Genomic DNA, 15,256 nt, shown 5'->3' on the forward strand with positions numbered 1-15,256 from the left:
GTATATAAAATTTATACATATTTCTCAAATCTTAATTTGTTTTGTAAAAAACAGGCTGTAAATAAAGGATTTAGCAAAAAAGTTATTGATAGAGCAATTCAAAGCTAACTCAAAAGAATAATGAAAGAAAGTAGGCACTACATTTAGAAAGTTTTTTTATTGAATTTAACACAAAATCTACATTTTCAAACAATTTATTTAGCGTTTGCAGCATTGTTCATTTTCAAAACTTTTCGATTGAGTCGTGTTCCTGATTGATTTAAAAATTTCGAAATGCCTGAATAACATTCGCAAATTTTTGCATCATGATGCTGTCGTGTAATCGCATCTAAATCAAAAATTCAAATCAAATTTGAAAAAAATCAAACTGCAGAAATTATAGCAAATAGTTACATAAATGACTGACTAGGATAAACAAAATATATTTCCTGTGAAATAAAAAATCTAAAAAAATGCATAAAACCATTCTTACCCACTATCATATGATACAGGGTGTATGTTTTAAAATTTATCTTCAATGAACCACCCGAGACATTAAAACAGGCCCCAGCGTCCTCGCTCATCAACAACCTTCCAAAAGCAAAAGCCGATTTATATTACCTCCACAACGACTAAGAGAACTTATCTATTATTAAAAAAATAAAAATTACTTAAGGGTCAGAACACATATTATGTTTATTCTATATGAATGAAATTATCTTAATTTCAATACATGGATTTTTAAAATTGACTCTTGAATCACTTTTCTCTTTTAACTATTTTTGCCATCTCAATGCAACTCAACGCAAATCTTTTTTGAAAATCTTTTAAAAAAAATGTAGTAAAATAAACAATATTATTATTATTTATGTAAAATATTTTGTAAAAAATTAACCATGAAAAATTACCTAAATGGAAAAAATAAATAAAACTTTTATTTAATTTACCCTGGCAAGACAAATGTTTTTCTTTGCTATCCTCTTTATCCAAAACACAATTTTTAGAGCCATTTTCTACCTAGGTATAGATAAATTATACATACAAAAATTAAATAAAATTTTTAAACATTATATAGTGATTTTTATTTAAACTTGTCAACAAACATATATTTATAAAATATTTGTCAACAAAATTATATTCTATAACATATAGTTCTGATTTCTATTAATTTTTTTACTGCACACGCACACAGATTTTAATTAGAACAAAAGCAACATTAGGACTTTTTTTTACCAATATATTTGAAGACAACATCATTTTTCCTTGAGATAGATTAGTTTCTTTCGAGAAGTCATTGTTATTTTCAGCAACTGAAAAGCTTGCTATTTCACTGTGTAAATGGGGAGTTGATATTGATTTAAAAACATCTATAATTCAATAAAAAAAAAGCATTTTATTTTAACAAACCATTATTTTACTTTTACAAAAATAGTTAACCTGCTATATTTAGAATCACGTTAGATGTTCTTTAGCTATTTGAACTATCAAAATAGTATCTTCCGTATAGTTCTTCATCACCAATCACAATATCTTAATCACTTTCACAAAATGTCATTGCTGTCTTTCTCCTTTAATATAAACTTTACTTTATAAACAAAAAAAGTGCATGATTTGTATAATTCCTTATTGCAAAATTTTTTATTTGTTAAAACTAATTTTAGTAAAATTTATTTCTTTGTCCCTTTTTCTCTTCGATGTCAGTTTCAATATTTGAAGTATCTGCTGCTTTCTCTAAGTGTGACTGAGCTTCTTCATAAACACAAATCTATGTACATAAAATCATTTATCAATATCTAATGAAGATGTAATTGAAATTTTTACGGCAAAAGCAGGTCCTATGAGAATGGAGTGCAATTGGTGCACCGCATAAAAATTAATGAATTTTAATGAAAAACCCATGAAAATTAATGAATTTTTTAATTTTTAAAAAACACTAAAAGTTAAAAAAAACAAACTAAAAACATAGTTAAAAAAACTTTTTTTAATCGTTGGAAATCTTCTTTAAACATTCTAAAGACATTCAGAACATATAATTTAAACAAATGCCCGTTGGAATATTGGATTTAAAATAAGTGATATTAAATGAGACTATAGTCATATTGTAAAGCAGGCCTAAAATAAATTTGCACCAGCACATGATTATCCTCTTCAGTGCCCTGGTCAAAACATACAGTTCAGTATCTAATTCAATTTTTTTACATTTTTTTATAGTAATATGCAAACCTGTAGTGTATAAAATCCTAGCAGGGTATATCTTCCAATCAGAGGTTGATGCCTGCAAGGTTGTGACAGCTTTACAAATCGCAGCGGAACTTTTAAATGGCAGCCAGAAGCATTTCCCATCATTTTTCATCCAACTTTTAGCAATCACTTCCACTTCTTTAATTTTTCCATTTAAAGTTCAACAATGGCAAATGAAATTTCAATATTCTGGTGCAATTTAATTCTAAACAATCTTATATAAGTTACAAAATAAAATTAAAAATACATTAGAGATTAAAAACAATGAACTTTGTAAAACGCTTTTTAGATTTATTAATGTAAAACACCAGTGTAAATATTTTATTATTTCTATAAACATACCAGGTATTTGTTTCACACAAAAAATTTATAAATTAAAATGCATTAAACTCACTTTAAATTTGTTCAATGAACTACATATTTGACAAATTTACAACAAATTTTACAAAATGACACATGCACAGACATTCTTTAAAAATTGATGGTCTGCAAGTATAATCAAAGTTTGTGTTTTTAATTCAAGAAATCAGTGATCATAAGCAATATCACAATGTCTAAGCACAAAAAAAGCATAACCACCTTTTTAAACAGGTATTATCAAGCCTTTCTTCAAAAGTTCTTTTTTTTGGAAAAATTGTTTTTAGGTTGGCTAATGAATTTACATAACAAACGTCTAAATAAGATGTTTCAAAACAATCAGGAAAAAACTTTCGAACTGAATGAGAATTTAGAGCCTTGCATTTTGCAAGATCTACCAAAACCTCTTCTACTAAAATAAACCCTTTGTCTTGAATAAAATAAACTCTGTCTCATAGATTTGATGTGATCTTTTTATTTACCACTTGGGCAGAAATTTCTTTACCTTTCCTTTCTCTAAGAAAAATATCCAACTTTTTTCTCTCATCTAATTGATTCACTATTGGGCAACAGTCTGATGTGATTTTTGCACCATTTTTTTAATTCAACCCAAAAAGTTTTCAATAGGAAAAGCTGATAGATGATCAAGACTCTCCCCAAAGTTAACACAATCATCAGCTAAATGAATCATGCTATGAACATTGTATGTTACCAAGATCTCCCCATACAAAATTTGTACTTCTCTGACAAACTATATAAGCAGCTGTTTAGCAAATGCCACTAACAATTCATTTTTGGCCATTTTATTAGAAAGCAGTATGTGCATAGCAATTGAAAGAGAAATAAATAAGTCATAGTTTTATTTATTTTTCCTTTTTAAAACAACTGGTCCAGCATAAAGCAGAATAATCGAAACTCTGTTGCTTTCCACTTCTCAAGTTCATTTAAAGAGCATGGTCTATGTTGAAAATTGGATGGTGTATAACTTCGTAAATTTATGAGTTCATTTGAAATACTGTCTTTAACAGATTGACTTATTCTAATACATCGGGGACCTTTACACCAGTTTATTAGAAGTTTTTTAACTACTCCAAGACATATAAGGTGCATATAGTCTAATGGGAATTCAGTTACCATTGGGAAACTTAACTGAACAAGTGGAGAAAGACTCTCAAGCTGGTGACCTTCTTTATAAAAATTATTTTTAAAAGCCATGTCAGTACAAAGTAAAGTAGTCGTTTCCAATAATCTTATGCCATGTTTTTGTGTGCCAACTGCCATACATCTTTCACAGCTATGATAGCCACTATGCCCTATAATGCATTTAACAAATGCTCTTGCAGACGCATCACAAACAAAAGCTTTAATAGTCACCAGCAGCTGTTTATACCCATTAGTTTGCAATTTTTTCATTTCAAGAATAAAATCTTCAAAGCACTCATCCAAATTGTTTGGTTTTCCCTGACCATGCCAAATTGCAACAGCATAGGATTCTTTTCTGTTAATTGTAACTAGTATAGGCCAAATGGAAGTCTTTTTACTATTGCACATAGGTGCACCATCAATACTTACAATTAGATCAAGCTTTTCCTTATTTCCAACTGTTGATATGTAATAATCAATTGCACTTTTAACTGCAAGATATATATAATCGCCTCCACTGACATATAAAACATTAACTTTTTGAAGAGATTTTTGTAATGTCTGCCAGCATTTTGGTATAGATGGAGTAAATTTATTTAAGTGAAATAAAAGTGCATTTAAAGCATCATCTTTTATACAGTATTTTAATAACCACTCATATAAAAAATCTTTTGTTGAAGTTAGAGTATCAATACTACTGTATAAACTATTTTTAAATGCAATGTCGTCAACATCACAATAATTAGATTCAACTTTACTTAAACAAAATTTATTTTCTGGCGAATTGATTGAAAACATCAATATATCACTGTGCACATCTTCAGAAACTTCAAAAATCTTTTGAATGTCTAAATCTAGATAACGCAATTTCCTCTACCAACAATGTTGCACTCTTCAAGAAGATATTTTATTCTTTTTTCAGTATTTCGTTTTTCTTTCATAAATTCTCTCATATATAGGCTTCTGTCATATTTAGGCATTATTATCTTTATTTTATTACATCACAAAAGAAAAAAAAATTAAGGCATTATTATTCTTATACAGAAAAAATCAATTTAAATTGCATTTTGTACTATATGATTTAAGTTTGCAGTCAGAATTTATCAGGCAAATACTTGCAGCCATTAATAATTTGCTATGATAATAGTAATGTTATTATAATAAGCATTAATAAGCCAAACTGCTGCTAAGTTGTGACTTTTTCATGTTAAATTGTTAAAATATTTATATTAAGATGTTCTTTTATCCTCAAATAGTTAAAAAACTACCTTAATTTCATTAGGATAATCTTTATTCAAGAACTGAAAAAATAATTACTTAATAAAATATATGTTTTTCAATAAGTTTATACTCATTTTATAATACAATTAAAATTTGAACAAACGTTTTATAACCACCAAAAATAACAAAAAAAATCCCAGCAGAAAATGCTCAGCAAATTACTGTTAGTAAACGGCTCAATAAATTTGTTTTTTGTCAACAGTAAATCAACGAACGCTCAGTGTTTGTAAATAAACGTTGATTTGCTGTTGATAACATTGCTGTTGCTACAACATCCATCGCCGTTGATCGCTAATATCAACGCAAAATCAATGTTGATCAACATCAAATCAACGCTTCATTTTTTAGAGGGTATTTTACGTTTACACAACGTTATATTTAATTTTTACTGGAATTAAATCTATTTGTTATATAGTTTAGTATATATATATACATACATATATATATATATATATATATATATATATATATATATATATATATATATATATATAAAAATATATATATATATATATAAATATAAACATAAAAACTAAATTATAAACACACACACACACACACACACACACACACACACACACACACACACACACACACACACACACACACACACACACACACATTAGGCATGCTATATTTTTGCGCATATATAATTTTATATATGTATACGTACATATACATATGCATATACATATACGTACGTATTTCAACCATTTTGATGAATCAACATTGCTGATAACGTTTGTTTAGACTTATATAACATTGCATTTGATTAAAAATTATTCATTCATCATTCATGTTTGTTTTACTTGTGACTTGATATTTCGTTATATAAGAAAGAGAAAAATATATTAGCAAAATATATTCCCATAATCAACTGAAATATTTGAATTAAAAATAGTTCTTATAAATTGTAAAAATATATATTCGTATATCTGCCTTTTCTTGATGAAAACACAACGTTGATCAACTGCATAAAGTTCAACATTGTTCCAATGTATATGAATCACCGTTGATTCAATGTATATAATTCAACGTTAATCTATACAGATTGGATTAACCACGTGTTATAAACATTGGATCAACGTTAATCCATATACATTGGATCAATGTGGGGTTATACACATTTGGTCAACGTTGATACATATACATTGGATTAACGCTGATCCCTATACGTTGAGTTAACATTTTATTTAAATCGGAAAAGCAACCAACTTTTGCGATGTTTTTACAAACGTTGGACCAATATAATTTTGCTAACTATTTTTAATCACGTTGTTGTTAAGGTTTTCATGAATATAAATACGAAAAAACTAACATTGGATCAACATTTGTGCGGCCGTGACGCAGTGGTTAGAACGCTTGCTTTATAAGCAGGAGATCCAGGTTCGAAACGAGCTCTGGACATATTTTCGCGTCACGTTAAGGAAGGAGGCGTGAACTTCCTGGTTAAATGCATTTCCGCGGTGCTCTGTGACAAGACCGTTAGTACTTCTTGGGGCACCTAAAATAAAAAATTAAAAAGAAAAAAAAAAGTATTTTGCATCGGAAAAATTGCCGACGTTTGCGATGTATTTACATACGTTAGCCCAACGTAAGTGTGCTAGTTGGGTAATAACGTCAAAAAAAAATTATTCAAAAGTATGTCAACCTGGGTCTCAAAAAAAAGGGTATTTTCAAAAGAAATTTTAAAAATAATATTCTTTTTAAATATTTATGAAAAGAATATTTTAATTTGGTTTTGCATTTCATTCAAAAGAATGAAATGCAAAACCAAATTAAAATATTCTGAAAATGAAATCTTTAGTATCAGAATTAAGACTACTTTAATTCGCTGTAGCTTATAAATCATTATCACATTTCAAAGTTTTAAAATTTTTTTCCAGTCTACATTTTTGTTGCATTATACATCTGATAAGTTTTCTTTGTAATTTGTAAACATTCAATACAAAAAATAACTTCTTGATTACAGTTTTCAGATTGTCTGAACCACTTTCTATGCAATCTTTTTTACAAAGTTGCATTTAAACATTTTCTTATTTACATTTATTTAAAGAACTTCTGGTTTTTGTGTGTGCTTTCTGAATATTACTTCTGGTTTATACCAAAATACCAAAAATTAAATGTTATAGCACATTTATAGTAAAATTGTTGTTATAGCATCATGACCACAGGCCATCTAACTGTAACGTTCAGTTTCGTACTGTAGTTATAAGTTCTTACCGTTTTACAAACTATTAAGCGTTTTAAGGTGTAATAAATTGATGGTTAAAATTTCTCGACTGGTAAATCCGCACCCAGTGGGCACAATGACGTTGAAATAACGTTGAAACAACGTCGCAAACCGACGAAATGCAATGTTGAAACAACGTTGAAATTTGGTGGAATTGGAAACAAAATCCGACGTTGAAAACCACGACGTTGAAACAACGTCGAAGAAAACGTTGTTTCAACGTTGTTCTAACGCCTTATCGACTACATATCATCCATATTTCAACTTCGATAAAATGAAAATTAAAAGTTCAACGTTGAAATTACGTTGTTTTAACGTCTTATCGACAATATATCAGCCATAGATGGTTGATATATTGTCGATAAGACGTTAGAACAACGTTCAAACAACCTAATTTCAACGTTAAATTTTGGTCATTCGATAAAAATTATACAGCCTATTGGATATAACTTATATCCAATAGGCTGCAGCCATATTAAATTGTCATCGTTAATATGTTAAATTGTCTTGACTTGGATTGTGATAAAATAAGACAATAAAAAAGCAATATTTTGCGCTAAAAGTATTGTATTTCATGTTCAAAAATTATTTTAAGGGAGTTTATATAAAAAATAGATAGAATTTTAACATTTTATCTATACATTTTATATTAACATAATCGAATCGTCATTTACGCACCGACCACCACCATTAGATCTGTCGGGTGCATATTTCAACAAACTCATGATATCTGTTCTGACTTCAGCAACCGTAGCAGTCGCTTTACTAAGCATGACGCTCTCTATAAAAAAAGGTATTGCCTTAGTAATTTGCAACAAATATAGCAAAAACTTGAAATTAAAGCAGCACCAAAGCATCAAATTGTGTTTTTCAATAACAGATAACATTACTCATGACTTTCCAACAACAACCTTGCAAATGTTTGTGCCTTCAAATTTCTCTTTACCCATGCCGCCAGCTATGTTTAACTTTGATTGTAAACCATTGGTCATCAACCTACAACAAAAAGTTATTATTTTTATAAATACGTTAAACTTCGATACAATATCAGGTTAGGTAGCCCAATGGTAGAAATAGGTCAACTTCAATAAAAATTATACATATATATAATAGATCATCCAGGTCAAATTTGAAAAATCCGAAAAATTGTTTGCAGAAAAAGTCCGGAATATTCTCCCCCCCCCCCCTTACTTTTCCCTCCTAATTTGCTTTCATCTGAGTTGCTTTTTATTTTTAAATTTTTTGGAAACTTTTTTTAATTTTTGTTTAAGTGATGGCTAAAAAAGCCTAAAAATCAAATATATTATATATATTTATAAACTTGTACGTATGGAAAACATTTCATATATATATATTTATATATACATATATATATATATATATATATATATATATATATATATATATATATATATATATATATATATATAAAACATTTCATATATATATATATACATATATATATATATATATATATATATATATATATATATATATATATATATATATATATATATATATATAAAACATTTCATATATATATATATACATATATATATATATATATATATATATATATATATATATATATATATATATATATATGTATATATATATATATATATATATATATATATATATATATATATAATATATATATATATATATTATATATATATATATATATATATATATATATATATATATATATATATATATATATATATATATATATATATATATATATATATATATAAAGATCTGCATGTATAGGTAAGCAAAACGTGATGAAATTGCTTACCTTTCTTTAAGTAACTTTTAGTAGAAAAAGAAGAAGGAAAAGGAATAATAATGAAAATAAATTAATCCCTGACCCAACCCAAACTCTTGGATGTGTTATCAACTCCCTTGCGAGTTCTCCCTAAATCAGTCGATGTATGTACTGAAGCCCTCAACTATCCCTAAATCAGTGTGACGTCATAGTGCTTATTATATATATATATATATATATATATATATATATATATATATATATATATATATATATATGTATATATATATACACACACACACATAAATTTGAACTTCCTAATGTTAAATTAATTATATATATTAAATTAAATTAAATATATATATATATATATATATATATATATATATATATATATATATATATATATATATATATATATATATATATATATATATATATATATATAACTCTAAAAAACTACTTACTTAAACAAACTCTAAAACAAAATCAAGCAAATTCTTTATGCAATACACACTGATGAAATAAAAAAAAGATCTATTTAATATTTATCACTAATGCATCGCAAATTAAGCAATGTGGTATCGTTAAATTGACAAACTCAAAACCTTGTGAAATGGCAATAGATGGCCTAATCAATAACTCGTAAAGTCACGCATGCGTATTTGAGTTCTCAAAATGCAAAACGAACGGTGGAACTCATAATATAGACGTTGAATTAACGTTGATTCAACGTCGCGTTAAGTTGATCGTTTTCAACGAATTTTCAACGTTGATAAAATGTTGATTTTTGGTTATATGACGTCGCGACTAAAAATCAACCGTAAATCAACGTTGAAGTAACGTCGTGTGTCCACTGGGCAGTTTTTAAGATATAACTCTTTTAAACTTTTAATTTTCAATTTTATCGTATGTTTCGATTTCCTTACACCTTTTTTTTTTTTCAGATTTAATGTTTGTGTATTTTACAGAAGACCATAAATAAAAACATAAACTGCAAAAACTGTTAAAAATTGTTTTCCATAAAAACACATCAATAATGTTTTTAAATTCCATAAACTAAATATGTTCTATATAATAAAATCATACCGGATTTAAAAAGTTTTTAAATAAAAAGTATTTTTAGGGGTTGCACAAGAACCTTAAACCTTAAAGATTTTTCTAAAGTATATCATGATGGGTCTTAAAGAAACGAAGATATATATATATATATATATATAAACTTATATATGAATTTTTTATATCTATATGTGACCCATCTGACCAAAACCAGTCACATGTATAAAATTTTAAGTTTTGAGTGTGATACATATTTGAAAAGGTATAATATTCTGCTTTAAAATGATGCAAAATTATTGCTCTAGCTTAACCCTAGCCAAAGTTATGAGCAAAAATGTAACATCTATATTAAAATTTTAAAACGGAAAAAAAAGCGCGTTTAAAGGTTTGATGTCATATAAAATAGAAAACTCCTTAGCAACCATGCATGGATTTTGTTCTAATTTGACACACATCTACTGTTATTAACAAATTTTGCAACAAGTTCTGAAAAAATTATTACTATAGCTTGATTACTTTTTAAATTATAACACTTTTAGTACATCGAGAAAATTAAATTATTATCAATTTTTTAATTTTTAGATTTTTAAATCTATTGACAATATTTAAAGAAAAAAAAAAATACCTAAATGTTGTTTATAAAAAATTTCATGTGCTGGTTTAAAAGCATAACAGAATAAAAAGTGAAGAGTTAAAACAAACATTAAAAGTTTAAAACAAAAATAAAAAAAACAGTATATGTAAAATAATTTTGCAATAGCTCATTTGATAGATAATACTTAGTTTTACTTAATTATGCAATAAAAAAATGAAGTTTTAAAAATTAATAACAATATTATGCTTATAAGTATCACTTAAATATAAAAATTCTTATTCTCATATGTTATGTTAATTTTTTTTTTTTTTTTTTTTTTTTTTTAATAAATTTTTGAGATGTTTTGATGGTTTTCTCAATATAACATAACGCGACATCCGACTGGTTTTGGTCAGATGCGTCACATATATACAATATATCCGCACCCGTTTCAGAAAATGGTTGTATCTCCAAAAAAAAATTCGCATTGTCCAATTCGTCTCTTTTCTCTAATGGTTTTCAACACGATGGCATATACATCTTTTTTTGGTAAAAGGTTACTACATCTGTCCAACAACATCTGTGGAGTAGTCCCAGATCATCTGTACACTTTTGTCCAAAATCATCTGTATTTATCTTTAGAAAGATGTAACTACGTCTGGTAATTTTTCTCCAAGTCCAATAATACCTGGAAGAATTTTCTACAGATGTAGTTACATCTGAAAAAATTTCTAATTGCAACTACATCTGGTTAAAATAATACATTATTAGTTAATATTTTTTTCCCAATTTAGTTACATCTGAAAAATTTTTTATATGTAATAACATCTGGTTAAATAATGCATTGTTAATTAAGTTAAAAATAACTTCATCTTAAAATCTACAGATGTAGTTGCACAGATGTTATTACACTTTGATAATTTAAAAGATGTAACTACATCTGTAATATTCATTTAATTTTTGCACAGATGTGTATATATATATATATATATATATATATATATATATATATATATATATATATATATATATATATATATATATATATATATATATATATATAATTGATTTTTTGACGAGATTAAAATCAATTATATAGCTCTGATATCATTCATTGAGCACTCTTGCTGAATATACTCACAGCAAAAATAAACTTTAAGAATAAATAAAGTATAACTTTTTTCCAACATAAGATACATAATTTAACAAAAAGAATATGTTTATTAACATGAATTTTTTAATATTTTGTTGATCCTCCCTTATTTTTTATAATAGCACAGAGACGATTCCACATGATATAAATGCAATTTAAAGCCATTTCTTTCAAATGTGCATTATGGTTCCAATACCAAATAACTTTTTCAATATATTGGGTCATACTTGTGACCTTTTCTAGCGAAATTTCTCATTTTAATAGATCCCATAATTTTCTATGGGGTTTAGATCTGGGGAGTTCGCTAGCCAATCCAAAAGTGGAATTTTTAGATGCCAAAAAATTTTTAACGGATTTTGCCGTGTGGCATGGTGCTCCATCTTGTATAAATATTTTCTTCTGCTTATTTGGAAACCACTTCTTCAATTGAGGTAATTGAAGGGTTTTAATGACCTTTTTGTATTGGTCCTGTTTCAATATACCATCCATAATGTACAGTTGAATAAGGCCTTTTCCACTAACAACCGACCAAAACATGACTTTAGGAGGGTGTTTAATTGTCTGGATTCTGGAGTCTGGACTCTAGAATCTTCATGAAATTTTACATTGGAAGCCCTTTTCACACTTCGAGCCTTTTAAGTCATAATTCTAAGGTAGACTCATCGTTGAAGCATAACTGGAGAAAACAAAATAAAAATAATTACTAAATACCTGAAATATTAGGGGGAAAAAATTTATTTTCGTATTATAATGACTTGCCGATTTCCAGTCATCAACAGTGAAACTACTTCTTTGCCCAATCCAGGCGCTTTTTCATCTGAGAATTGGTTAATTTTGGTTTTTGTGCTGATCTTCTACTTTTAATGCCAAATCCGTGCAAACTTCGTCAAACAGTGATTGTTGCTACATTTAGTCATACCTCATTCAACTTGCTAGTAATTGCTGAGTATGAAGCAAATCTATTTTCTTTCACTATTTTCACTAGCATTCTTTCTCTCATTCCATGGTGTTATTTTCTTTTTTCGACCACATTTGCCTTGTCTCTGAATATCTAATGGGAGGCCATTTTTCAATTTGTCTTTGATTCTGCTTACAGTGCGTTATGATATCTCACATTTTCTTGATATTTCACTTATTAAGTAATGCTTATCTCTCAGAAGATATTGAACAGTTGCTTTTTTTCAGAATTGATGTCTTCTTTTTTCCTCATTTTGTTATATAGAACTTTTAGACAATTTTTCTAAAAAATTATTTAAAAAAAAATTAAAATTGTTTTGTGTAGAAAATATTAAAGGAAAGTATACAAAATATGTAAATATTGTTCAAAAGTGGTTTAAAGTGTATTATAATATAAATCTAATGCAACTAAATCACAATAGTTAAAAAAAAAAAAAATACTGCATGTAAAGTAAAAATAGTAAAACAGCACGACGGACAAAACACAAATGTCATGAATTAAACAGATGCTATTTGTCCCCCTGAAAATGTTGGCACCTGAAATTAATTTTGTATTGCTAATAACCTAAAAGTGTTAAGTTATAAATCAAAAAACATAAATCAGCAAATAAAAACATTGCAAACCAATTTTAATGACACCTAAAGCATTAAATAGTCGAAATTCTACAAAATTTATAAAGTGGGCTAAAAATTTAATCAGGGACTCGTTTTTTTGTAAAAAAAATGTCCCCGTAAGCAACTTTTATAGAGACCGAAATCTACATACATCGACTATCAGGTAGCCTGACTCACAAGGGAGTGCTGCTACATCGACTGAGGGTTTGGTTTGGGTCAGCATCAAGGTCACGTTAAGAGTTAGGGTTACGACAAGGTTTAAATATGGTTATATTACAGTAATTAATCGTTTTTGTAAATAGATGAAAATAAAAATGAAATATAATATATAATAAATAAATAAAAATAACAAAAATCAATATAAAAAATATATTTTTATAATAAAATAATAAATTTAAATATGTATTAATAAAAATAAAAAATAAAAAAATGATAATATGATAATATATATATATATATATATATATATATATATATATATATATATATATATATATATATATATATATATATATATATATATACACACACACACAAATTGTGGTCAACTTCTTATACTTTAAGTTTATTAAAATGAGTGAAACTTGTATAAAAAAAGCAAAAATTAAATTTTACTACATTATATAAGAGAGTTATTTTACAACATATATAAGAGAGTGGTGCATACACTAACTTAGTGGGTAGGGCGTGTCATACTTGATAATTTTTTTTTTTTTAAACTTAAAAAATCTTCTTTATTTCTAAAATTATTTATTTAAAAAATCTTCTTTCTCTAATTTTGTGTTGCTTTTTGTTTTCTTTTAAGTCTGCTAGTCCAATTTGATGTGTACCGCTAGTCCTAATTTTAGCTTTTTGCCCAAATATAAAAACTAACTCTTTCTTTAGAATCTTTTTTTTCTTTTCGCACGTGCAATTAATGTGGGCTTTATTGTTAATCTAATGTGTCGAAAAAATGAAGTTCAGGAACGTTGACGAGGACAAAGGAATTATGAAAGTGTTTTCAACATAGTTTTAGTAAACATACGGTATGCCAGAGGCTTATGAGAAGCAGCTGTAATTGCGATGGCAGCTTGGATGGGTGCAGGAATAGTTAAAGAAGACGAATCCAAGTTAGTTATTTATTACAACAAAGTCAAGCAAGCTCCAGAAAAATTTATACAGTCTCTTTCTATAGAGTTTGACACTCAATGCAGGACTAGCATTATTGATTGTGTTTTTTTTTTATGGCAGAATTGACAATACAAAAGTTCAATTAATAGTTGAAGGTTTGACAAAGTATTATCCTGCTACAATTAAAGAGGAACATTATACCGTATGTTAAGAGCCGGGTGGTAGGTATGTATTCCATTTCACACCTTAAAAAGTTTAAAAACATATAAAACACGCTGAAATAGTTGCTCAGAATATATTTGCATTTTTGAAAAATAATGGTACCGATAAAAGCTCAAAGGCGATAAGTGATGATTCTACTAGTGTTAACACAGGGTGGTCAGGCAAAACAATACATTGGCTAAAAGTGAAATTAGAAAGAAAGCTAAACTGGATGATTTGCGCACTCCATAAAAATGATTATATTAGTAATTGAGCTCATCGTGGGAGTTTACATGCCTATGTAGTTTAAAGTTTTATTTTAATTAAGTCGAACACAGAACTTAATTAAATTTTAAGTTTTAAATTTTAACTTAGCCTTCTGAAACATCAATTAAGCGAAGTAGTTGCAATTGTTATGCCAACAGTTCGACGTTCAGCGTGATATGCTTTCTCTGAGCCTGTCATACAGACCATGCTCTGCTCTGAGAATGTAGAGAAAAAAAAGAACGGTATAGAGTTAATTGTAAAAATCAGATGCGCCGGTAACGAAAAACTTCAAACTAGTGATAAAAATGTGAGAGC

General features: G+C 27.2%; 1 protein-coding gene and 1 long non-coding RNA gene across 5 annotated transcripts; both read right to left on the bottom strand.

The window, feature by feature from the left end:
• Nucleotides 1–142: 142 nt before the first annotated feature.
• On the bottom strand, nt 143–1,641 carry LOC136087559 (uncharacterized). 4 transcript variants are annotated; one of them, XR_010641873.1, is made up of 5 exons: nt 1,417–1,641; nt 1,213–1,309; nt 927–996; nt 473–625; nt 143–328 (listed from the first exon to the last, which is right to left on the bottom strand). It is a non-coding gene; the product is annotated as an uncharacterized LOC136087559 (long non-coding RNA). The 4 variants fall into 4 exon arrangements; XR_010641872.1 differs by having other exon boundaries at nt 1,213–1,346; XR_010641874.1 differs by lacking the exon at nt 1,417–1,641 and adding an exon at nt 713–803 and having other exon boundaries at nt 1,213–1,410.
• Nucleotides 1,642–1,651: 10 nt separating this feature from the next.
• Nucleotides 1,652–4,567, bottom strand: LOC136087560 (uncharacterized). The gene is made up of 2 exons (XM_065810669.1): nt 2,203–4,567; nt 1,652–1,744 (listed from the first exon to the last, which is right to left on the bottom strand). Exon 1 carries the CDS (start codon nt 4,516–4,518, stop codon nt 3,454–3,456), a length of 1,065 nt encoding a protein of 354 aa, XP_065666741.1. The 5' UTR covers nt 4,519–4,567; the 3' UTR covers nt 1,652–1,744; nt 2,203–3,453.
• Nucleotides 4,568–15,256: the final 10,689 nt, after the last annotated feature.

This window comes from Hydra vulgaris, chromosome 11 (genome assembly GCF_038396675.1).
Source record: "Hydra vulgaris chromosome 11, alternate assembly HydraT2T_AEP".
Classification (NCBI taxonomy): Eukaryota; Metazoa; Cnidaria; class Hydrozoa; order Anthoathecata; family Hydridae; genus Hydra; species Hydra vulgaris.

What these genes read in the sequence shown, in the direction of transcription:
- LOC136087560 (XM_065810669.1), bottom strand. Translation starts at nt 4,518, where the DNA reads ATGTTTTCAATCAATTCGCCAGAAAATAAATTTTGTTTAAGTAAAGTT.